This window comes from Emydura macquarii, unplaced genomic scaffold, assembly GCF_026122565.2.
Source record: "Emydura macquarii macquarii isolate MOO-44397 ecotype Brisbane River unplaced genomic scaffold, CSIRO-AGI_Emac_v2 contig_968, whole genome shotgun sequence".
Taxonomy (NCBI): domain Eukaryota; kingdom Metazoa; phylum Chordata; order Testudines; family Chelidae; genus Emydura; species Emydura macquarii.
The window spans coordinates 2228861-2255385 of record NW_027131105.1 but is presented as its reverse complement, the minus strand read 5'-3'; the positions used below and the strand labels follow the sequence as shown (position 1 = coordinate 2255385).

Genomic DNA, 26525 nt, shown 5'->3' with positions numbered 1-26525 from the left:
GTGTTGAAATTCAGTCCTTACTCAGGTAAAACTATCATGTAACATGGGAGCTGTTCTTGTTAATTCAAATTCAAAAGATGGAATGGAAAAGTTTAATACAAGTTTAGTTTTCCCCTAACATGTCTACATAGTTTCTTTGCTTGAAAATAGCCAGGTTAATAAAATCAGTGGGAGCTTGGTTTGAGTGAGGACCACAGGATTTGGCTTTCATGTTATGTACGATTGTTATAGAGGTCTGCTTTTCAATGGTAACCAGTAAAACAAATCCATCTGTACTTTCTCAAAGATCATTTCCACAGTACCAAGCACACTGTCAGTGGGAAACAACTAATAAGGAATAAACACTATGGGAGAGAAAATAAGGTTCCTTTAAAAGAGATGTTCATCCTGTTCATACCATCTCCTGCAAGGTACACACAGGTTTATGTTCTGTTGTATTAATTTAGATGGAATAAAGGACTCAAAGAGTCAAAGGTGTTAACATGACCCTGTAACTGTCCAACATTAAACTGTTTTAAACAAGGTTTGGGATTTGGTATATAGAGACCTCGGTTTGTTAGTTTTATGGCAAACATATTAAAAATATGCCAAAGCTTAGAAATTTATCAACTAAGAAAAAAAAAAGAAAAGGAGTTAAAACAAGTTATAATGCAGTTCTAAATTGAAATTGAATGATTATGCAAAACAAACTTAATCAAAACCTATACAAGATACCCATTAGACTGCCCTACTTAGTTGGGCAACCCTTCTTGACTGGAAGGAAATGGGTTTGTTTTGTTGCTCAGTTCTGAGATGTGAAGAATATTCACTTTTCCTGCTTTTAACAGACCAACATGAGGGGGAGAAAGAGACAGGATAGTAAAAGTGGAGGAAATACAGCTTTTGTTGATGGTCTCAGACTTCCAGGGTCAGGTCAGTCGCAGACAGAGGCTGAGGGTCAGCAGGTCAGCTGCAACAGCAGTGTTCTGGACTCTGGCTCATTTCCTGGTCAGTGGTCTGGGACATTATCTGGTTGATCTGGTCCCTCTCCTTTACTAGCGTCTCTCACTCAGTGCAGAACTGGGTAGATCTGGGTGGGCTGTCTCCTCTCACTGTGCTGGTGTCATGTGGTACAGTTTACCAAAGGATCAGGTTTTATGAAAAGCTGAATGAGGGGAGATAGGAAGAAAACTAGTGGGACAGAAAGGAGCCCTCAAGGGAAGGGGAGACCAGCAGGATCTCATGTGTCCCTGGCTGGAGTCTCTGCGGATGCAGTGGTGGTGACCAGCTGTTCCCAGTGGTGAACCAAAGTCTGGACTTCCTGATCACTGATGTGGTAAACTTTGGGGCCCCAGGGGAAAGGACAAAGTCCCTGGGGTGCAACAGGATGGAGGCCGAAAAGCCTTCCTCTCCTCCAAGAATTCCCAGTTAGTTCACATGTCCTTGCCTCCAGAAGTTTCTTTTTAAGGGCTCTGAAAAAGGGGTGATGGATGCAATAGTCCATCATACCATTATTTGTTCATCAATCAGGCCTAACTTCTGACAAAAGTTTAGTCCATTAACCTCTGGTCCCACACTTTTCTTGTTTACCAGGCCTGGTCTCAACACAGGCCTGGAATTTAGACTAATTCAGTCTTTCTGTTTTTCACTTCTATTAATGTATATAAACTTACGTAACTGTCTAAGTTGGACTTCCGTTATCTTTTCCCAGCACCATTTGTTATTACAGGTGATTGAACCATTTTATCAATTTCCATCCATTTTCTCACTATTAGGCTCACTACTATAGTAGGTCTTCTAGGCTCCAGTTATTGCAACAATTTTCTACAGGCTTTCTGAAGCTCATTTCCGGGTGGTGCATTTATTTGTGTGGAACCATAGGATGCACACAATGGCATAAAACTGTTTTAAAGGGACCTGCATCGAGACATATTTTTAATGTTTGTGTTTTTCATTGTTAATGAAACAACTGCTTTTTACCAAAACACATGCAGTCACATTTCAAATAAACCTCCATGAAGCAAATTTGTAGAAGTTGCAAGGCACTAAAGTAGCCAAGCAGAAATAGTGTGACTGAGTAATACCAGAAACCAAAACATTGAATCCCTAAATATAGTTTATTATCCAGGCACTTGGGGAATTTGATATGCCGTAATGCAGAAGATCCTTCATTTTAGGACTTCAAACCATTTTACAACGTCAAATTAAAGAGCTACAGGTAATATTTTCAAAAGCTCCAATTTCAAAAGTGACCTAGGCACTTAGGATCCTAAGTCTTGTTGATTTTGTGTGACATAGGCTCCTAAGTCATTTAGGCACTTTTGAAAAATGTATCCCAGATCTTCTTTATTGATGTATTTTCAAACAACTCTACAAAATGAGAAGTCTGCATATGCCTATTTCCACTACCAAAATCACAGTTAGCAGAAGAGTAAAATTCACAGCAGTTTGAATGCAAAAAATAAGGTTACACTTGGGGGCTTTCCAACAAGATATTTGTTTTCCTTGGTAATGACTGTCATTCCTACAGATACTCTGCAACCTTAGCTCTCCCTTCCCCCAAAAAACATATGGCCCAATTGTGCCATCCTCGGTTCTGCTGAATAGTGTCTTTTTCCATTGAAATCAATGCAACTGCTTGCAGAGTAAGCTTATTACTCAAAGTGAAAAAAGGTGACAGAATTGGGCCCTGTAGTGTCTCTCAAAAGATAAGAGTCCAAATGGCTTGACGGTCTAAAAAGGCAGAACATGAAAGTTGCTTTTGTTATGCCTGTTCTAGCTGAAGGATTTTAATAGAAAATGCCACTAATTTTGAAATTTCTTTTCTTAAAGCAGCTTACTGCTAATTGCTTCTGTGCTCCCTTCAGAATAAAAATGGGTTTGGATTTCCACTGTAACTAAATGACGACAAGCTGTTATTTTGCATTGCTGCTCATTAGTCCAGCCCCAAATTCACTCTCAGCTGATGAGGTTGCTATGAGTGCCTGAGCATTGCTTGTTACAGAGACATTATTTCCCTGCAAGCCAATGAAAAGCTGTCATCAAGGTTCCATTTTAGATTTTATCAATGTGTTTCTGTTGCCCTAGCAACTGGAATCAGCCTATCTCAGTGAGGCTTTATCTTGCTGGCTTTTATAGCTGGGAGCTTGCCCCACTGTGCACCATGTGGTTCAGATGATTAGTTTTTCTTCACACAGGCCTAACTGGCTAAGTGTGTTGGGAATAAGATAAGCATAATTTATTTTGTGAGCAGGGAGGGTCCTCACTTTTGCTTGTCATTTTTTCCCGCTGTCATAAGGGAACCCACATTTTTCATAGGTGCTGGCAGACAATGGAACAGATGTGATTCACACCAGAGGAGCTGACTAAAACAGTTGTATGCTGCTAGAAAACTGAGGAGTTTCCATAGGATGGGATCTTAACACTACTGTGATTGTAGACAGTTGTTTTCAGACCTGATTGAGATAATAGTTTGCATTTTCCTAAGGGCTATGAGCTTCAAGGATGCTTTCCAAGAGGCCTTCAGGAATCTTAACTGGAATATATATACATACTAATTGTTTGTCCAATTAGATTTCAGAATGGCCTAAAATAACAAAAGGAGAAGTGGGATTTCTGTGTAATAACAGCTACATTGGTTGTGTTTGGAGGCGTTTGGAAAGATAGGCTGAAATCAGGATCAAAGAGCACAGTAAATGAACTTGTAGCCTTTGTGCTACTGTCTCTTTGTATTAAAGTAGTGTACTGTAACTGTGAAGGTGTTGTGCCATGTGGATGGGTTGCTGCATACATTGGTAGCAATTAGAAACACTTATGCTGCAGCAATAAGGTGAAGGGAAACTGGATTGGATTTGAGAGTCAGTCACGTCAAAATTGTTTTTAAAAGTGCTGTATTGTTTTTAAAAAAAACTAGCTGCAGACTACAGTTGCTGCAGTAAAACTATTTGAAAATGCTGAAGTTGAAGGCCTTCTGCTTGGATTACTGGCAGTTTTTATGTCTCCAGCCTCTTCATGGTTTCTATAAAAGGTAAGAAAACATTAACTTTAAAATGCTTTTCAGAACTGAATGACTGCACATCAAGCCACCAGTGCATTTATTTGCTCTTCTGTTTGACTGTTGAAAGGCAAGCGTGCATGCAAGAGAAAAAGGGAGTGGCATGGAAATTAATGGGAATTTGTGGCAAATATTGTAAAGCTGCTTATTATTGCATTAGCTATCACCACTTTTGTGTCACAAATGCAGAAGAAGGTATTGTTTGTTGTTAAATTTTACTGTAAGTCAAATTAACTCAAAAGTAATATGTGAGTTTTAGTTATATCTGATTATTTTATTCTCAGGTATAGTAGCTGCTGTTTATTTTACAAAATATAAATAGCCTGAGATGATTGACTGGGATGTCTTGGAAATATATGTAATGAAGATAAGACTTTTTCTTGTAGGAATATTTGATAATATTTCAATTCATGTTTCTTTTCCGATAGAATCAAGTGCACATCACAGTCATTCAAAGCAAAGGCACTTCTCCCAGATAGGTCTGACAGAATGCTTAAATGATTGATGGTGAATAGTGATTATAAATAATAGGGAACTGGTGTCTGATGCATTGAGCTTGCCTATTCATGGAAAAGCAAAATAAGTAATTCCATTTAATGTGTACACTCAACTTATCCAGATGGGGTTTTTTTTTTATCCAAACTTCGTGTTTCTCACTCTTTAGAATAAGTTATTAAATGGGGAAAATTATATGCAACTGAACTTTCTTTTTGGACATCGACAGTCAAACCAAAATGGTGTTCATCTGATTGTTAACAAAATTGGTGTGATTCTTTTAAAATAGCATTCTGCCTTTCTTCTGTACACGTTGTATTGTAAGCTTCTATTGTCAGCCCACAGAAAGTGCTTTGTACCAAATGCTAATTGGAGCTGAATTTATCATGCAGTGAAGGGAACTATTCTGATCATTTTCAAGGAAGTAGGGCTCTGCCACCCTACCCCATGGTTTAGCATTCTGTCAGATAGGAGCCTTGACTGTGACCGTTTGACTGAAAATGTCTCAGGAGATCTGTTTATACTCCCTCTTTTGTTATTTTTTCATGAGCTCATTTTAAGCAGAATGATTCCAAAGTTAGCCATATGCTTCAGGAAATTTAATGTCCCTACAAATGAAATAGGATGTGTTATGTTCTCCTGCATTTGACAACTTGACCTGATACTTTTCCCCAGCCTATTATGATGTCTTCCTTTTATGCTAAGAAACTAAATAATGTGATAGAGATGCTGCCAGATTGTTCTGAGGTGGATAGTCAAATACAAACCAACTATAGCTTTATGTCTTGGGTGCCTGGCTAATACTGAGGTGTGTTACAAACTAACTACCATATAGCTGCCTTATTTCTCTACGCGGATAGCCTGAACAGTATTCAAGGGTTCACTCCCATCAAGACCATTTATTTATTTGTCACCAAAACCTATGTGAATTTAGGCCCTGATTCTACAACTGCATCTGGGTAAGTGGGCACAGGTGTCCACCCAGGCAAATGTGGCCACAGACATCAAATCGGAGAGGGTTGGCAAAAAATCAAGGAAACTGATAACTTTTTCACACTTTGTAGAAATAAGAGGTTAAAAATAAAACCAAAAAACAAAACCTTAATTTCTCACTAAAACAGAGTGACAAAAACTGAGTGTGAAAAACAAAAGGCCCAAAATGAATAATGAAGCTAAATGCAAAGCACTGATTAAAAATACATACCTCACTTTCATGAGACTTTTAATTATTTTTCATTAGTGATTTTAAATTAGCTTAAAATGTTCTTGGAACAGAGTCAAATGCTGGCTATAAAGAAGGAATATATCTATAATTTAAATTACATAACCCAAAATGGAAACTTGATTAACGCTTGTATTACGCAGCACTCAGCACATGAGTTTTTGGCAATAGCATTAGTTATCACCTGTCCTGTGTTGCGCTGATGCCCTGGGGTAGGGAGCAGGGACAGCGGGCTACCATGGTTTTGGGTGTGTATCTGTGAACAGATCAGAGAATAGAATAGAATAATTAAGTTTCTGGTGTGAGTGCTCATGAAAATGCCCTGGCCAGTATTTCAACTGCAAGCTTGAGATTCACTTCTGTAGGAATTTGTGTTCATAGAACTATTGGTACAATTCCCCCAGTCAAATCGCTCCATGTGCAGAGAGAGGCTCAGTGTGGAGTTGGTAAACCACTTAAGCCCTATTTGTTGGTTTATGTAGGCCTTCGTTAATGCGTAGGACTCATGTTGGCCCTTTGATGGATGTATTTCACTCATACAGCATACTTTGGCCCTTAGTTTCTTTGCATCCTTTTTTAATTTGGCATGCTATATACAGAGGGGCATTGTATGTTAAATCAGTCACATTGCAAGTGAAGAGAAGCCCTTTAGTTTACATCTGCCTAAGATACTGGGTGAAATCCTGGCTCCATTGACATCAAAGGAGCTTTGCCATTGACATTAGTGAGGCCAGGATTTCACGCATGGTATCTTTCATTGGATAAAACTTCTCATCTTCCATTTAAAAAAAAACCAGTCAAAATGACTCTGAGTATGCCTCAAATAATTTTGTGTTTCTACACTAATAAATTGCTTTTGTCTGAGTCGCAGAAAGTGGCTTGCTGTACACAGCAAGTTTACGAAAAAACCTTATATATAAATGCTTAATATGTTAACTGATGATAGTTTCCATGAAACTCAAGTTTCCTCTCGTTTGTTGATGATAAAGAACTGGCTAATTTATGAGCAGTGCCATCACCCTTAGTTGTATAGTTAATTGGTGAGAATTCAACATCCTTTGAATTTAAAGGGCACAGGCACGGTGATATCCTTCCATGATGTATTATAGCCCAAAATGAACAAATAACTCATGTTTTTTATGGGTTTTTGAGGATGAATGTGTCGTGTTTAATCAGAGAATCATGATGATGAATTGCAGACCCAAGTGGCTATCCTTCAGGTTTAGAGTGTGCAAGTGAAGATTTTCTTTAGTTCAGCTACTCTTCTGGTGAATCATAATGTGCATCTACCAGGTGGTGTATAATAGCCCAAGTGAGAAATCTTACCGTTAGCACTGTATTAAAGAGAAAGCATCAGATGAGAAAATCAGTCACTGGCTGTGAGAAGAGTGGGGTCTGTAACTTCTATTCAGGCTGTTCTCAGTTCTCCGTAATACCAGATAATTAGATATAAAAAATCAACGAGTCACACTTTTAAATGTACTGTACTTCAGTCCAGTTGCTTGATGCTGTAGTTTATTTTTCAAACAGTAAAATGATTTTTCAGTTCCTTGTTAAATACCATTACGTGGAGAATATCTGAGCCTAGTTCCTCTTAAACAAGCATAAATCCCTATTACAGAACAGCCATTGGCCTTTTTAACAAATTTCACTTTCCAGACATCTCAGTGAATGAATATATGATAGTATGGTGGGGGAAAGGGACATGTTTTAGTCCTCTCATTGTTTCAGAAAGCAGGGATTAACTACAATTATGTTTGTCTGTCTCCAACCAGGAATTATAACATTATTATTTTAGCCCATGATTCAGGATGGACTTAAGCACATGCTTAAATTCATCTGTGGTCAGGTCAGCACTGAAGAATGTGTTTACACGTAAGATGTGCTTAAATCCCATTAAGGTGTTTCAGGGGTTGTCCTAAATACAAATGCTTTTCTGAATCAGGCCTGAATTACAGGCAGCAGGAGCAGCATTGTAACAAACTGTACAAATATTTAACAACATAACTCTGAGTCAGAGAATCCACTAAAAAAAAAGCCACTCCTAATATCTTTCACTGAACCTTCAGTTCTGTATTATTTCCCCTATCCAACTCTGTTATCTAGTACTTGTAGTAGTTGAGGCCATTAGAGAAATCATTAGCCTTAGTTTAGAGGCACTTTGAAAGAAAGGCACAGATGTGCTAGATGATCTCAATTGTTGTTGTCCTGTAGTTTTATTCTTTGTTTAAAAACATGCTTCATTGGTTGTTATGGAGCCCTGGTACTTTGGCTGTGCCTAGGCACTGTTATTGATATTTCTAGGGCAATGTTAAGTAGCCAGAGACATGCAAGATAACTTGGCTATTACACAAACAATAAAGAAATAAACAATAAAGAGATTTGTATTAACAGATTTTTGTTTTACAGAAAGTAATCAGCTGCTATAACACAACTACAAAAGGAATGATGTTTTTAAATTTAGCTCTATTATAAAAGAGTGGTATGGTAAAGGGAAAAAAGGTATTTAGATAAGTTATCTGCAATATCAAAAGGTCAAACCAGGCAACAATCATCATAAACTACTCTAAGGCGACAAATTACAGTCACAATTGCTGTGGTAAGAAAAAGAATACTCTCTCCACCTATTTTATACACTATTTATATACATTTGTTTGTGTGTGGCCTGCGCACACACATACACACACTCTTCATAGTCCACAAGACTAGTGAATGTCTTTCCCTTGGTTTTAGAGATTGGTGTCAACTGAATTATTATCTTTCTGTTCTCTTAAATAATGAGTTCCTCTCTTTAGGATCACTATCTTTCCTGAGCAAAGCAAAGGCAAAGATAGTGGAAAAGTAATTGAAATTTTGTCTTGAACTTGTATCTAGTGTGCACCATATATATTACTAGTAACAAACAGTTTGATTCTACTTGACAGTGACTTCATCCAGAACAAGGCTGTGAGTCATAATGCCTGCAGTGCATCTCTCTAGGGAGGATAATGTTTGGCAAATTTGCTGTAACTAGAGAACAGCTGAGAGTATGAAATCTCTCTTCTCCCCATAAAATCTACCATTCCATAATGGGGATATTACAATGCATATAGTACATAAAGAAAATGATAGGGTAAAACCCACCAAAAATAAGTGCCTTAAGTAGTAAAATACTATGTAAAAATACTTTTAAAATTATCTAAGCTGTTACTAGCATCCTCCCACTGCTAACCGGTTTGCATGTGTTGTCTTTGCATTCTGTGGCTTTATGCTTAAGGTTCTTTGAGTATGAAAATGATGATAACACCACTGTCCTTTGTGCATAATAAAATGTATCTAGGATGGTAATAAAATTGGCTGTAATATGCAGGTAACAGCGAGAACCCTGAAATAACTAGTTGTTTTACATAATCGTGGATATTTTATAAGTATAGAAGGAATCATATATAACAGCTATCCGTTCTTGTTGTTCTCTTGGTCACTTCTGCGTGTGTTTTGGGGTATACCTCATGAGAGAAGGTGGTAGGTATATGTAAGCTGGTGAGAGCAGGAGACTGGGGCTTCACCTTCACCAAGGAGTTAACTCAAGTGATCTACCCTTGAGTTACTTCTCTCGTGTTAACCTATCACAGGGAGAGCAACCACACTGCAGAATAAAAGCTGAGTTGCTGTAACACCCTAAATCCACAATGGCACTCTACTGCTTCCTGTATGGCACAAAGACTTCTGGGGCAAGTGAGAACTTTCTGATACTAGTCCTGATTGTGTTACTGTGTCATCTTGGGGAAGTCCTTTAACCTCTCCATGCTTCAGCTTCCCCATCTTTAGTAAAGGGATAAAACATCCTTCACAGGGCTGTCATGGGGTTTAATATTTTGAAGGGCTTTGGGACTCTTGGATGAAAGACGCTGTATAAATGTGATGCATTATTGTGCAATTCATCCTCACTATTGCAATAAAGTAAAGTGATGGTAAATCTAATTTGAGGTAAACAACCAGAACTCTGAATTCTTATTCACATATTTCTTCTCCACCTGAAGAATGGGAATGGGAAAAGACTGTCCTATGTTTCTCCCAATTGCATCACCTTTCAGCTTCTCTACAACCTCCTTCAACACAGACAGCTTTGAAGGGTTCATCTCAGGACCTGGTAGAACTCCAGTGTCTATGCTGGGCCCTGTACAGCTGTGCAATTCATATCACTTGCCCATCAGTTATGCCCTCAGAGTCTGTTGCTTGCCAGGTTCTTCTTTCATTATCTGGTGTCTACCACACTCATTGACACAGTTGATGGACAGACCCTAGGACTGTCAAATTTTAACTGTGATTTTGGCTGTGGGCCCAACAGAGAGACTTGGAGGCCTTCTGGATTCCCTCTGATTCCAAGCAGAGGCACTTGCACAGAAGGAGGGGGAACATATAAGCTGGGGTCTCATGAAGAGAAAGAGACTATCGGAATTTGCAAGTGGAAGAGTGCTGGAGGGAATAGTTGTAAACAACACATGTTGACTGATTTATCAGCCAGATTGTTGGAGGATGGGGTGGGATTCTCCTGACCCAAACCTTTCTGAACCTTAAAAACACTTTGGTTTAATTCCATAATGGAACTGAGATTGGGACCAGTTCTTTGTGTTCAGCCATCTCTGTTCGAAAGAGCAAAGAAAACCCAGGTCAAATGTATCAGAAAGATGTTTTAAAAAATAAGAATATGTTAAATGTTCTGCAGACTCTCATTTTCTATTTTCTGGAATGAGCCCAAAAGGGTAAAATCAGAGAAGGAAAGTAATATAGAAAAATATAGAGCAAAGACTAAATGGGGAAAAAAATTAGAAGGTAAAAAGGACAGAAGAATAAGTTTAAATAGAATGTACTAAAAATGACGACTCCTTACAAATGAAAGGTCTAAAGGTATTGTAAATTGCCTAAATAGCCAGAATGATTTTTTATTTAAAAATTAAAACCCTTCTATTTACAAGGCTTCAGTCCATCCTTAACTGGTAATAACATTCCCTTTATGCAGCCACTTACCTAGCTAAAAATAGGCCTAGAACTGCTCTGACATCCTATGTGATAGTTGCTAGCTTCCACACATACTCACCCCCCTCTCAACTGAGGACCCTATAAATATCTTTTGAAAACTTCACTTCATAGTAAAATTGCTTTGAAAATCCTGTTGTTTGATCATTTCCTGCTAGAAGGAAATATTTTAAAACAAATTTATGCACAGTATATCTGTACCCCTTTTGAATGTGAATGTTTTGCTTTTCCTAATTCATAAAAAAAAGAGAGAGAGAGGCAGTACAGTTTAACAAATAAGATTAACTTAGTTTAAAATACTTACTGTGTAAGTGAGGCATACGTGCAGAGCACATGTCTTCATCAAAAAGTGAATCAGATAAGATGTCCTGGATGATTCAGTTTCACCAATGAAGCACTTCAGAATGACTTCCATGACAGAGGCTTAAGACTAGTGAGCTGTTTTCTTGACTGTACAGGCAGAACACTCTGCTTATCGAGTTAGCTTTTATGTAAAATATGGACGATTCTTAGGAAGATGGAAAAGAATAGAACTTGATCCTATGACTTATTAAGAAAACAAAGAAAGAAGAATTGGGACCACTGAGAATGGGGTGGAGGTTAAGGATAATCTAGGCATGGCCCAATATCTAAACAATTACTTTGCCTCAGTTTTTAATGAGGCTAATGAAGAACGTAGGGATAGTGGTAGGGTGGCTAATGGGAATGAGGATATGGAGGTAGAAATAACCACATCTGAGGTAGAAGCCAAACTCAAATGCCTTAATGGGACTAAATCAGGGGCCCCAGATAATCCCCATCCAAGAATAGCAAAGGAACTGGCATATGAAATTGCAGACCCATTAGCAAGGATTTTTAATGAATCTGTAAACTCAGGGGTTGTACCGTATGACTGGAGAATTGCTAACATAGTTCCTATTTTTAAGAAAGGGAAAAAAAGTGATCTGGGTAATTACAGGCCTGTTAGTTTGACCGCAGTATTATGCAAAGTCTTGGAAAATATTTTGAAAGAGAAAGTAGTTAAGGACAGAAAGGTCAAGGGTAATTGGGACAAAACACAACGTGGTTTTACAAAAGTTAGATCATGCCAGACCAACCTGATCTCCTTCTTTGAGAAGATAAGAGATTTCTTAGACAAAGGGAATGCATTGCATTTAATTTACCTAGGCTACGCTTATACTGATGGTGGCAAAATCACCGCCGCCAGATTGATCTTTCTGGATCGATTGAGCGGTCAGTGAGACCCGCTCAATCGATCAGGAAGTCAACTGAGTAAGTCCACCCCCTCAAGTAGCGTAGCGCTGCGTCAACAAGAACACTGTTCCCGTCGGCTCAGTGCTGTGTGAACAGCGCGCAAAAGGGAAGCAGAGCAGTCGACGTCAGTTACACAAACTACTCTGTGTAGTTTGCGTAACTCCCGTTGATTGCCGCCGAATCGCGTGGTAAGTGTGAACCAGCCCTTAGATTTCAGTACGGCATTTAGTACATTTCCACATGTGGAATTATTAGTTAAATTGGAAAAGATGGGGATTGAAAATTGAAAGGTGGATAAGGAGCTGGTTAAAGGGAAGGCTACAATGAGTCATACTAAAAAGCGAACTGTCAGGCTGGAGGGCGATTACTAGTGGAGTTTCTCAGGGATTGGTCTTGGGACCAATCTTATTTAACCTTTTTATTACTGACCTTGGTGCAAAAAATGGGAGTATGCTAATAAAGTTTGCGGATGACACAAAGTTGGGAGGTATTGCTAATAGAGAGAAGGACCGGGATACCATACAAGATCTGGATGACCTTGTAAACTGGAATAATAGAAATAGGATAAAATTTAACAGTGGAAAGTGCAAGGTCATGCATTTAGGGACTAATAAAAATGTTTGCTATCAACTGGAGACGCATCAGTTGCAAGTGACAGAGGAGGAGAAGGACTGGGCATATTGGTTGATCACAGGATAACTATAAATCGCCAATGTGATGTGGCCATGAAAAAAGCTAATGCAGTCCTAGGATGCATCAAGCAAGGTATATCCAGTAGAGATAGGGAGGTGTTAGTACCCTTATACAAGGCACTGGTGAGACCTTATCTGGAATACTGTATACAGTTCTGGTCTCCCATGTTTAAGAAAGATGAATTCAAACTGGAACAGATGCAGAGAAGGGCTACTAGGATGACCCGAGGAATGGAAAACCTGTCTTATGAGAGGAGATTCAAAGAGCTTGGCTTGTTTAGCCTAACCAAAAGAAGGCTGAGGAGAGATGATTACTCTCTATAAATACATTAGAGGGACAAATACCAGGGAGGGAGAGGAATTATTTAAGTTCAGTACCCATGTGGATACAAGAATTAATGGATATAAACTGGCCATCAGGAAGTTTAGACTTGAAATTAGATGAAGGTTTCTAACCATCAGAGGAGTGAAGTTCTGGAACAGCCTTCCAAGGGGAGCAGTGGGGGCAAAAAACTTAGCTGGCTTCAAGACTGAGCTTGATAAGTTTATGGAGGGAGGGGATGGTATGATGGGACAGCCTGGTTTGGCAACTGACTGATATTTGACTACTGGTGGTAGCTATGCTAGTGGCCTGTGAAGGAATGTTAGATGGGGTGGGTTCTAAGTTATTACAGAGAATTCTTTCTTGGGTGTCTGGCTGATGAGTCTTGCCCACATGCTCAGGGTTTAACTGATCGCCATATTTGGGGTCAGGAAGGAATCTTCCCCCAGGGCAGATTGGCAAAGGCTCGGGGGGGGAGGGTTTCGCCTTCCTCTATAGCATGGGGCATGGCTCACTTGCTGGTGGATTCTCTGTACCTTAAAGTCTTTAAACCATGATTTGAAGACTTTAATAACTCAGTCATAGGTTAGAGGTTTATTACAGGAGTGGGAGGGTGAGGTTCTGTGGCCTGCATTGTGCAGGAGTTCAGACTAGATGATCATATTGGTCCCTTATGACCTTAGAGCCTATGAGTCTACAAGACTTCCTGGAAGAGGTGTCTAATGTGGGGCTTGAAGGAGGAGAGGGCAAGAAATATGGTGATTCAGGTCTGGGAAGGTATTCCAAGTGCAGGAAATACCCAGGGTTTAGCTGATTGCCATATTTGGGGTCAGGAAGGAATTTTCCCCCAAGGCAGATTGGCAGAAGTCCTGGGGTGGGGTTTGTCTTCCTCTGCAGCATGGGTCACAGCTCACTTGCTGGTGGATTCTCTGTACTTGAAGTCTTTAAACCATGATTTGAGGACTTCAGTAACTCAGTCATAGGTTATGGACCTATTACAGGAATGGGTGGGTCAGGTTCTGTAGCATGCTGTAGGGTGTGCAAGATTATTGTAATGCGAGGTCAGCTTAGTATGGCAAAAGCTAGGCCCTAGAAGTAATAGCAGGCTTATTAGCAAGAGTTAGGCCTCTCAAGGACCAGACTTGAAACTGCCCTCTGGAAGGACCCTAAGGGATAAGAGGAACTGTCTCTGGGTCTGGAAATACCCTTGAGATGAATATAGAAGCCAGTTGACCTTATGGTCAGCAGAAAATTAGCAGCTTTAGCAGCAAAATCAGCAACTTTAGTGATAAACAACTAACATCATCTTATTGCAAAAAGCCCTTAGCTCAGTGTTTCTCAATTTCTTTCCACCCACGGAACCCTTGTGCGCCCATGCCGTGCCCTCGGAACCCTTGCCCGACCATGACATACCGTCCGCCGAAAAGTCAAGGAAATCTTCCTCTTTTCGGCGGTGCAGTCTGTGCTTGTTTCGGCGGCGCGCTTTTAGGGCCATTTTCGGTGGCCCCGTCAGCTGATCGGCGGCGCGCGAGCGGCTGTTCGGCGGCCCCATCAGCTGATTGGCGGCGCGCGAGCGGCTGTTTGGCGGCCCCATCAGCTGATCAGCGGCGCGCGAGCGGCTGTTCGGCGGCCCCGTCAGCTGATCGGCGGCACCTGATTTTACTGACATTCGGCAGCGCAGTACACTTTCTTCGCGGAACCCTTCAGCTCAGCCCACGGAACCCTAGGGTTCCGTGGAACACCATTTGAGAACCACTGCCATAGCTAATGGCCAATAAACTAATAAAAAACAAGTATTAAGGCCCAATCCCCATGTGGATTGAGATACACGTCACCTGTTGCTGGGTAAAGCTTATTGTAAGGCTTAAGAAAAAAGGAGTATATTAGGAGTTCCCAGGACCTGCCCTGTTAAGGCTTTCCATGGTTCCGTCGAGGTGCTAGCGGATGCCCCGGGCAGCTCGGTTCCCTGGTTGCAACTCACTTATAGGGTGAAAAATGGGCCTCCTCACCCTCGTGCTGGTAAGTGCCTTCTTTCCCACTTGAGTATATTGGGGAGTACTCGTAATACCCCTCAGTCTGTAGCCTTAGCACTCATGGGCCCTCAGGTACTGATTGCTAAGTGTTGTTGCTCCTCAGATAACACTAACTATTGTGGCTAAATAAATCCTTGTTTGGGTATTCCTTTGTCCGGTTGTTTCTTTTTGCCACTGAGATCCCAAAATACGGACCCTCCGCCCCAGCGGAGCACATATGCGTTGTGCAGGAGGTCAGACTAGATGATCATAATGATCCCTTCTAACCTTAAAGTCTTTGAGTGTGTGTTATCTTCCTGTTAATATCACATATAAGTAGTAAACCGCCTACAAGGTCTGTTACAATGGTAGCTCTAGCATTTTAAAATGCTTATAAATAAGATATGTCCCTTTAAGTTTTTATCCAAAGCAGACTTGCAGTCCGATGTAAGAAATACAAGATAAGGAAGGAAGATGCAGTATATATTAAGTACTGTGTATGTGCCATCAGGATGGCATCATCATAGGATTGGGCATCACTACTGAGAATAATCACCATCTGCTGTACAGTATCTAATCAGGTTGATGATGTTTTTCCTGAGAGCTACTCAGGAAGGACATCACAGCAGAGGAACATTCTAACAGAGGCTTTGAAGGAGGATAGTGGGAGGGGAAAGGACTAGTCAGTGACAGTATCATGCATTACCTTGCATGGGGTTCTACTTCATTCCCCATTCTGGTACCCATTGTGAAGTTTTTCACAAAAAATGAGACACCCCCTAATCCATTATAGCCAATAGCATAGTTGCTTTGGTGCTCACCCAAGATGCAGGAGACATAGGAGAACCAGGTTAAAGTCCCTGCTCTGCCTGATTCCGAGTAGGAACTTGAACCTAGGCCTCCCCCATCCCAGATGAGTAACGTAGCCACTGAGTTATTGAGTCAGTCTCTGTGTTCCTTTCTCAGTGTCTTCTGTTGGAATTGTTCCTCTGTGTGTGAATAATTAAGTATTTGCTGGGCCAGAGAAAGACTGACTCTATTCCCCAATAGTTAGGTCACTCACCTGGTATGTAGGAGGTCTGGGTTCAAGTCCCTGCTCCAATGAATAATTATTTATACAAAGGGGAACAGCTCCAACAGGGCCCACCCCAGAATAGCCAGTAGCATGGTGCTTAGTAGCACTCTACCCAGATGTACAAGGTGAGTGAGGAGATCTCGATCAAAAATTCCATTCTGTACCTGAGAAACCTTCCAAGCAAAGGTTTTATCAAAACCACCTTTTTGCAGGAAAGGGGGAGGGGTTGGCAAATCGACATCGACAAAAAACAAACAACCCTGTTTCATAAAAAAAATTCCTGGCCAACTCTGTTCCCAAAGCAGCATGAAGGGGCTGATACACGTGAGGTCTAGAGTGGCTGGTCCTTAGCAAATCGCAGGATCAAGCCTGGGATCTCTACGGGCAGAGTGGCAACCAAAACACTCTTACTGGCAGACCCATGGAAGAGCAATAGACCTTCCCAGACAAGAATTTTCTAAAAACAACCTTCACCCCCAGCCCACCACCACCCCCCAACTTGCTGTATTGATTTGCTCAATGTGTCAGCGTGTGAGAAGATTGTCACTTATTGCAGTTGTTACAGTAGATTATGATTGTTTGAAATGGAAAATCCATGTCCAATGTCCGTAAGATAGAAGTAGTGCTGTGGGGATCCTGTTGTGCTCTGGCACATGCTGACTGGTGTCATGTGGGGAAAGAAAATAAGTCTTCAAAAAAAATTTTAAATCATTTGATATGCTCTTCTCCTTTGTGTTTCAGGCTTACTAACATCAGGGGGAGCTAGTAAAGGAAAGTAAATAGCCAAGACAAAAGACACTTACTCGTGTGACTGCTGCCAAAATCTTTCCCTTCTCACTCCAAATAAAATTTTTAAATAGTGAGAATCAAGTCCAAAGGAAAATGCACTGTTTAGGTAACGATTTCTTTATCTCAGCCATGCAGAAAGATTAGACACAATGGATGTGGCTTAATTAGCCCACAACTTTATTCACTTAATTTATGTGGGAATATCCAGCAGTAAAGTGTACTATGCAGGTCATCATTATTTACTTAATCATTTGCTCTCCCAGTTCCCAGCCTGGTTCTGGCAGCCCATTGCTGGGATCTCACCTTGCATGAGAGTTAAGAGGGACTGGGGAAAAGTGGGGAGGTTGTCCCCCATGCTTTACCAGATATTACAGCCCCGAGTTCCTTTGCTCAATTTCCTTTGGAGATGCCTCCCCTCAAACCTCCTTCCATCTCCTGTTTATCTTGAACCATATCCCTTCTGTAACAAATAGTTGCACAGAACACCTGCTAAACCTGTTACCTACTAAGTTGCAACATTATTGACCTAACCCCTGTCCCTGTCTCCACTAGGTCCTTGACCAGCTGTGGAGAAATTCATTCCACCTGGTCAATCTGACAGTGCAGGAAAAATTCCTTCCAACCTAAAAGGAGCAAGATGACTAGCACATTACTCACAGCTGATCAGAGAACCCAGTGCTACTCTGATCTGTGGGTGGGTGTTGCTGGCCGGAGGTATATAGAGAGAGTTCCTACCCAGCTGCACCAGGTATAAATACCTCCCTTCACTCAGGCATGTGTTGAGCCAGTTTTTCTAAACCTGGTCCTACCACTTTTCTTTCCTCCCCGGTTTTGTTCTGGTCAGTTCCCCTTTTCCTCATCACATTTTCTGTGAGTGCAGCTCCTTAAAGAGTCCTGACCTTCTTTCTTCCTGTAGCCAGAAAAGGAAGGGACACACTCTGTTGCAGTGAGCACATGGTCTCTTTGCTGTCCTTTCTATCTCTGACCCTGTAGCGAGTGTACAATTTACCAAGAAGCAGACTACAAAATAAGGCAGGCATATGGTGTGGGGGTCAAATCAGCCACAGGTTGTGTTAATCACCAATTCACAATAAGAGAATGCCTTGTGTACTGAGATTATTACGCATTGGTAATCTGCACCAGCTGTTGTGGGATCAATTGCACTGATCGGCAAATGCTGCCGGAGCAATTGTTGAATATGCACTGCCATGTGTGCTGCTGCCTTTCAGTGAAGCATTGCCCAGCAGATGCCAGTAGGTTTTTAGGCATACCTCTCAAATTTCCCTCATTTAGAAGAAAATCCCCCATTTACTTCCATAGATAACTACATTCCCCACAGATTTAATGGCCCCTCAAATTTATTATAGAAAATTATTTACATCAGAAATAAAAATAAATCATGAAACTGAGACTGTAGAAAGAGTTGTTAACCCCAGAGGAATAAATCCACTCCCTGCAAATGCATGTGCCTGAGCAGACAATTCACTTCATGAGCCTGTGATCTCATTGTGAGTTAGTGACACAGCGAGAAGTAGAACTCGGATGTCTTGAGTGCCAGGCCACAACGTCCTTCCCTGTTGTGGTGTACACAGTAGTAGCAAAGTGCAGCAAGGACAGGAGTTCACATCTGAGTTTTATTTATGTTAATATGAGATGATACAGTGATACGTTACAATTGTTCCTCTATGACATCAGTTGGAACAGAATTATCTGCACAATCAAAAGCTGGCAATATTTAAAACAACTCAGTGGCGGGGGGGACCTCTTCTCTGTTCTCACGATGGGTCTCAGTCTGGTATCTTTCTAAATCTGGCTTTGTAGATATTATTTCTAATGCACTTATCACTGCAGCATCTAAATCTTCTGCTCTCTCTACTTTCATAGATCTCCCATTAATGGGACTAGGTCGGCTTATGTAGGGACATTACAATATTGAAATTTAGATCCAGTAGGAGAATGTAGCCTACATTTGTGACTTCCTGAACATATAAATCACAGAGATACAAAAACAGAACAAGTAGATGCACAAAGAGATACCAAGGGATGTAAAGAACTAAGGATTCCCCCAAGCTGTACATTACCTCCAACAGAATACAAGAAAAAGAAATGGGTATGAATCTTGTATGTGTGTGTTAAGTGAGCTATTCCAAATGCAAAAAACCCAGAACACTTCCATCTTGTAGGCATGACATCTGTCATGTTTGTAAGTTAAGAAAATGGAATGGATCCAGTTGGTCTGTATGAAGTTGTGTGACAGCCTTCCAATGTAGAAAGATTATTTTAAGTGGTTACATTAATAGCAAATCTCCAAGAGTTTTCTGTAGTAAATAAATCCATTCTCTCTTAAAGCTGCTGATTTAAAATGTGTAACATGCCTAGGACTAACTTTAATTCTTTCTTTTTGTGAGAAATTACTAACTTGGTCCCAGAATAATTGGCAAGGGACAGTGAAACAGGATAGAATTCAAGATATTTGACATAATATGTGAAAGTTATTAGTCAGACTAATTTTATGCATCTTGACTGGATGTCCATAGTGCTTTATGCAACAGGAAACAAAAAACAAGACTGGAGCATAAAAGCATGTTTGTTCTAAGAAAAAACAGCCTGAACTTATTTTTTTCTCTTTTCTATAATAATACAAACATTTGTTTAGCGTCTTTCATCCAGAAGAATCCAAAGCATTTTGTTCTTCACCTCTAAACAGAGGGATAGTGTGGTTTGACTGGGCTGAGCATGAGGCCAGGAGACAGGAACAAGCCCTAATCCCCGTGTAGACACTGACTTGCTGGGTGGCCTTGGGAAATAGAAAGAAAGAGCTTCTAGGACTTCCCCACCAGTGAAAGTAAGATAATACTTATACATAGTATGATCCTTACAGAGATGTGTCTAGGTTTAATTAAGGTCTTTACAATGCTTTTGAAATGTATAAAGTGTGATAGAAACATTGAAAATAATACCTAGCACTTTTCATCAGTAGCTCTCAAAGTGCTTTACAAAGGAGAGAGGTGTTCTTATCCCCATTTTACAGATGGGGAAACTGAGGCATAGGGAGGTAAAGTAACTTAAACAAGGACATCCAGGAGGCCTGCAGCAGAACCAGGAATAGAATGCAGGTCTCAGTATTCTATCTACTAAGCCATACTGTATCATTAGAATACTGTGAGCAAAAACTTTAAGCTTGACAATAAAAAGATGTCAGTGTAAATATTTAATTCTGTTTGCTATATCAGGAATTGTAGGTTGGCCCTTCTGTTGGGGCTGCTGAGTTTAGAATTTTGGAGGAGTGTCTGTAGCCATGCAAAAGAAATTTAAATTGGCCATTTCCAGTTCAAGAGTTCACAGCACAGCAAGAGAATCCTATGTGCACAGAGAATAGCTTTTATCACTTTTATTCAGACATTACCATTTCAGTTTTGAAAATGTAACTTACAGGCTAAGTGTCACAGTTGATATAGTCTCTATTGAAAGTTCATGTTTGCTGCATGTGTTCATGTTCAGCTTTGGAAAATGACTCATTACTTCTTTTGGCACTAAAAAAGTTTATGACATTAGACAAGTAAGAAATTTTGCAGACAGTTGGGAGTTTATACAGTCTCAACCATGTGATTGAGGGTGTATTTGGTAAGCACTTGCAGGACTAGTTCTAGTAAATGATATTCTGGGGCACTGCAGTCAGACTGCTTTTTAGAGTGGAATAAACTAGACTAATTTTTCTTAGGGTGCTACGTAGGTTTTCCTTACTTGACAATTTGGGAGATGGCCTGTTACTCTCCAAACAGCCTTTAATAATATTCTCTGGTTTGTGAGGGATATAAACAACAATTCTTGTAAATCATGAAGGAAGTAACTTGAGACCTTAGATGAGAAACCTGGCTTCCCTCTGCAAGTTAGTTTAAGTGAGTGGAGGTCGGAGGAATCATCTAGAGACCATGAATCAGTGCCTGGCTGCTGCATGAACCTTGGACTAACTTTGATGTATGCCTGCTGAAATCATTTGTTCCTTGAGTTCCTTGGAATCTCTCTGATTTCACAAAGACTTCAAAGTGGGTCATGAAGGGCGATGGCAGTGCAATGTGGAATCTGATGTGGAAGTTCTGCATTTCTGTCAGGACAATCAGGTACAGTAAGACCTTTAAAATTTCAGTCCATGATCAGTCTCTTAAAGGTGCATGTGTTACAAATTGATCTATCCTAACAGCTGTATTATTTTACCCTATATAGTTAACTCTGAGGTATGGGAGATTATTATTAGGTTTGATTTCTCCCTTTGGTCTTTTTTCCAAAACTTTGAATTTTACATTACAGTGTTACAGTAACAAATCTGCAAGGGAAAGTGGCATTTTTCTGCTTTTGGTATCTGGGGAATACCTCCATCTAGCAGCTCAGTCTACATGCTGTCGAATGTTGGAATATGAAAGAAATCTTATTTTCATACATATTTGCCAGTTTCGTATTTTTGTTTTGCTCTCTTGAATCACAGTTACTGTATGTGCACTTTGCATTCCACAAACGTCATTTGCTTCAAAAAAGGAAAAAGTTAAGACTACAGAATGAAAAGCTGAAGTTGTAAATGGGCAAAGCTATTGCACGACGAGTTGAATCTTACCTATGTGTATTATGTGAAAAGGCAGCTTGTTTAAATCCAGTGACAGGCTGTGAGTGCTGTGCATCACTGCTCACATTCTTTGGGTGGTTCATATTTGGCATTCTGCATGGTCCTTGTCAAACTTAGTTGTTGTAGATTCCAGCAGAGTTTATTCCGGGAATGGAACCATTAAAGGGAGACACTCAGTGATTATGTGTTCTCACCGTGATTAAAAAATACATATGTTTAAATACAACTAGTCACTTTACTCTTCTATGCTACAATTTCTTTATGCAACGGGGTTGTATGTTTTGAATGGTGTGTTTTGTGGTGCAAGCCTCCCTCAAGGAATCGCATAATCTAAATAATTACTACATTTCACACTGTGTAATTATTCACAGTACTAAAAAAACAGTCTAGAGTCTGGATTCCTACATGAACTTTCACAGCAACTGAAAGGAGGTTTAGAAGCCTCTTTACCGGAGGACCTGACTCCAGGCAGCAAATCCCAGATCCACAACAGACAGTTATAGAAATTGGATTTGATTAGCAAAGCTCTCCTTAATAAAGAATTCAAAGGAGACAAAGTCATTCTTAAAGATCCCCTGGGTCAGGATTGAAGGCACTGGGGAAGTGGCTGTCTGAAATGAACCTGGTTTGTGCTTAAGAACAAGAAATGTAGTCTTCATAGCACAAACATTCGCCCTGACCTCAATAACATTAGAAGTGCTCAAGGAAAGTACTGTGCAAAATTTACAAGAAAAATACAAGCATATGCTCTTAATAATTCTAAAACTATTAAATATAACCAGAAGGGTTTCAAAGCTCTCTGTGGGCATTTTGGATGTAGTGACTGGTTATTTAAAATTTAGCATTCAAGTCATGCTCATCAGTAAACAGCCACTTTTATTTGTTTGCTTCAGAACATTTATTTTTGTTTAGAATAGGTAGGTTGAACATCAGGTTAATTGCTTTCAGCAATGCTTATATATTCAGTAGCTTATATTGGCTGCCACAATTAGTGCAGTGCAAAATAAAATTCCTCTTTACATAGTTTTGTGAGCATTATTTAAGAGGTTTTTGGTTGTTTTAGTAGTTAACTAAAACCTCTTTTCTTTGGAAGTACTACCTGTGACCTTCAGAGAGTCCAAAGAAAAAAGAATATTCCCTTTGAAAAATCCCAACTGTATTCAAAATTTCTCTCTCGGTACCTCATATTATTTTTCTTAAGCAGCCCTCACACCCCATTTTTAGAAAGCTGAAAGGTACCACTAACCCATGCTGTTTGCCTCTTATTTATCTCCACCAAGTAGCAGTCCCTCTCTTTCTCTCTCTCACTTTTTTTCCTTCTGCCTGGGGGCAGCTGCTGCAGGAAATGTGGCAGACTCAGATTTGGAAAATGTGAGGTACCATCTCAGAAGTTTAACCCAGGGGTTGAATCATATGATGTCTCAGCCCAGCAGGATTCACTTTGCAGCAGTGTATGATGGTGGTATAAGGATGTGTCTAGTATTGTCCTGAGTATCTGTAGTTGAGAGAATGCCCTAGCCTTCTTGCCACACTGTCCAGTGTCTACACACAATTTTTGTACCAATAACACTGTTTCAGTTAGGGATGTAAAGTTTTTGTTTTTAACTGAAATAATTAAGCTGGTACAGCTCCTAGTACTGATGTGTTATACCAGTATAAATGTGTATAGCACCAGTACACCTTGTTCCTCTTCTGCTACAGGAATAAATGATATTGGCATAAGCACCTTTTATAATAGTACAGCTGTGTTCATGCTAGGGAGGTTGTCATATTATCCATACTGGGATAGTTAAAACAATACAACTTTTGTGTGTAAACAAGTCCTAAATGAGAAACCATAAAAAGAAATGTGTCTCTGTGAAGGAAAATAGTTGCTGCTTTTTGGCATACTAATTTAAGGCCCTGTCCAGCTACCATTAAAGTCAATGGTAAGACTCTTATTGACTTGAGTGAAAGCTAGATTTGGTCTTTGTTGCATCTGTCCTTCATTAGATTGGGAATGTATCAAGGCAGGGATCATGTCTGCCTATAGCTCCTAACCTGCAAATGCTAATATATGTGGTTAACTTTACTACTATAAGAAATCCCACTGAAATCAGTGGTAGCAAAGCTGAGCACCTGCATAAGCATTTGCAGAATCAGAACCTAAGTGTGGTGATGCAGCACTTGGCATATGGGGGCTCAGTCTTGCTTGGAGTCTTTGCACAGTACTATAATACAAAATAATAACAAAACCAACAGTATGGTGGTACTTGGAAATATACTGAACTGCCTAATTCATACTTTCTTTTTAACTACAGCAAAACCCACTTAGGATAGGTCTACACAGCAATTACACTCCCATGGCTGGCCCATGCCAGCTGACTTGAGCTTGCAGGATTCAAGCTGTGGGGCTGTTTAGCTGTATAGACATCCAGGCACAAGCTGAAGCCTTGGCTCTAGACCCTGTGAGGTGGGAGGGTCTCATAGCTTGGGCTGCAGCCTGAGCCGGAACATGTAAACCATAATTATGCAGCCCAAGCCTGAGGAAGCTGTCATGGGCTACCTGCAGGTGTCAAATTGCAGCGTAGACATACCCTTTCTGTACAGCAAAATTTGATACAGTCAAACTCCTTCCGTCTATAAAGAAGTAGAAGGAAAGTCCTGAATTGCTTCAGTGTCTTTCAGTAGACTTTTGCTCTGCTTAACATGAAGCTTCAATGCATTCAAAGGATGAAATTCTTGAAACCACCTAAAGCCCAGCGAACTACATTTGATTTGATTGTCCCACACAAAAGGCAGAAGGAGGGGATGAATTCAGACAAAATCCCATCCTCACAATATATGGGCAAGCAACGGAATTGCAGCCCAGGCATCTGCATTGATGCCCCAGGCAACAGAGAGTGGATGCTGCTGCTGCTTTTCCTCCACATCCCTTCTGTAGGGATTCCTGGTTATGGGTCCTGTGACCGTGATGATCCATGATCCCCTTTCCTAGCCCAGCCCCAATGCTCCCATCCTGCCAGCTGTGACTAAGCCAGTGTAGAGTCTAACTCTTTATGCACAAAGAATGCAGAGGCCTGCGTGTGAGACTGCTGCATCTATGCTCCCCAGCACAAGGCTACCATATGGGGTACATGGTACAGGGGTCCGTGGGTGAATTTTCATTGTGAAGTTTCATTCCACTAAAATTTGTTTCCACTGCACCGATTCCCTCCGAATATAGCGATCGTTATCTGTTAACTAGGTTTCAAATGCTTTGCCCAAAAGGAGTATAAATTCCCTCTCCTCTGCTCTACCTGAGAAGGGAAACAATCATATTTGCCACTATCCAGGGATTCCCAAACTGCTGTATAATTCCAGAGGGGTAGCCGTGTTAGTCTGCATACAGCAAAAACAACGAGAGTTCTGTAGCACTTTAAAGACTAACAAATTTAATTTCAGCAGGCATAAGCTTTCGTGAGCTTCAGCTCACTTCCTCAGATGCAGTTGGTAGAAATGATACAGCAAATAGGAAACATATATAGAAGGCAACATATGCATATCCAAGGGCATAGATAACAATGGGATAGGTGGATAAAAGACAGGTACTTGAGGCATAATGACAACCATTGAGTAGGAGGTGAGAATGGGTGATCAGAGCAAATTACTTCTTGTAATGAGATAGCCATTCCAAATCCCTGTTTAAACCCAGTTTGAATGTGTCAAGTTTGCAGATAATTTCTAACCCAGCAGTTTCTCTTTCAAATCTGTTTTTGAAGTTTTTTTGAAGAAGTACAGCAACTTTCAGGTCAGCGACAGAGTGCCCTGGGAGATTGAAGTGTTCTCCGACTGGTTTATGGATGTTGTTATTTTTTATGTTATCTTGATGTTCCATCCACTCACTTCAGAACAATTTTTTAAGAAGACTGTGCATGAACCAATACTTTGGGAGCTGCTGCACTGTGCTTTTGAGTGAAGGGCAAAGAGGAATCTCTGCCTGTCTTATTGCAGCAGCTTGCATCCAAGAGTGAGAAAGTGCCAGTCCTGCTACAGCTTCTTTCCTTTTCCCAATAAATGTTGCCTTCCAAAGTGCCCTGTGTATGTGCAGCAGGTGAAGGGAGTACCTCTTGCCACTCCTGGATTGAATAGGAAGGAATCTTTTACTAAATAAAGCCTTTTCCTCTTATGAATCTCCACTTGTAGTGATGAAAAACGCCCCCACCCCCATCTCAAGAGGGTTCCATTGTATACATTTACCTTGCAAAACCTAAAAGAGACCTTTATGGTTAAGGCAGAACACAGCACTATTCATTTAACTTGGTTAGTATTGCCTTTTAAGTACCTTTCCCTGGTTTGGCTGCTCAATATAAGCAAATGTTTAATTAGTATTCCGTTAAAATTTGTATTATGCTTTCAGTTGTTATGACCACTGTATTTTCACAGACAAATACCAGTATGAAAACATAGACTGACATATTCGGTGTCAGGACTGGGATAAAATCATTTGCCTATTAAATTGCTAGTGCTCTGAATAATATGCCATATGCTTGCTTACTCACAAGGATGGGGTTAGTGGTTAGAAGAACAGACTGGAGCCATTTGAGTCAGCAAATCCACAGCCCACAGAGAATAAATTGAAGGGTTTATAATAAAATAACACATAGTTTTCAGCTTGCATCTTAAAGTTCCATTTGCAAGTAATGGAGCAAAATAGTCAATAGTTTGTTTTCCATGCTCCAGACGTCTGGAAAAAGTAAAAATTTGTTCTTTAGTAAGTGAGTTGTCATCATGCTTCCTTACCCACCCAGCCTAACATTTTCCATCTTGATTCAGTCATCTTACTTCATTTTTAGTTATTCCGTATATTTTTGTCAAAATAGTGACACTAAAACAGTTTGACTTTTCTTCATTTCATCAAGAAAGAACACTTCTCAGGGATAGTTGCTAAACATTTTTCACTTGGACTTAGATGTATTTCCGGTGCATGTGGATTTTAGTAACTCTACCCAAAAGAGTAGGGCTGTAATAGAAGGAAA

At 40.3% G+C, this 26525-nt stretch overlaps 1 protein-coding gene across 5 annotated transcripts in view; it reads left to right on the top strand.

Annotated features, from left to right (window-relative positions):
- The first annotated feature begins 285 nt into the window (after window positions 1-285).
- Window positions 286-26525, top strand: part of IQSEC1 (IQ motif and Sec7 domain ArfGEF 1) — a 218301-nt gene continuing 192061 nt past the window's right edge. For 2 of the 5 annotated variants that reach the window (XM_067543795.1, XM_067543794.1), the window contains exon 1: window positions 3368-4006. In XM_067543795.1, the coding sequence (XP_067399896.1) occupies window positions 3930-4006 (77 nt within the window). In that variant the 5' untranslated portion in view covers window positions 3368-3929. Of the gene's footprint in view, window positions 411-3367; window positions 4007-19699; window positions 19756-20753; window positions 21032-26525 lie in introns of those variants that run through there. The other 3 variants (XM_067543784.1, XM_067543785.1, XM_067543786.1) reach the window with 3 other exon arrangements.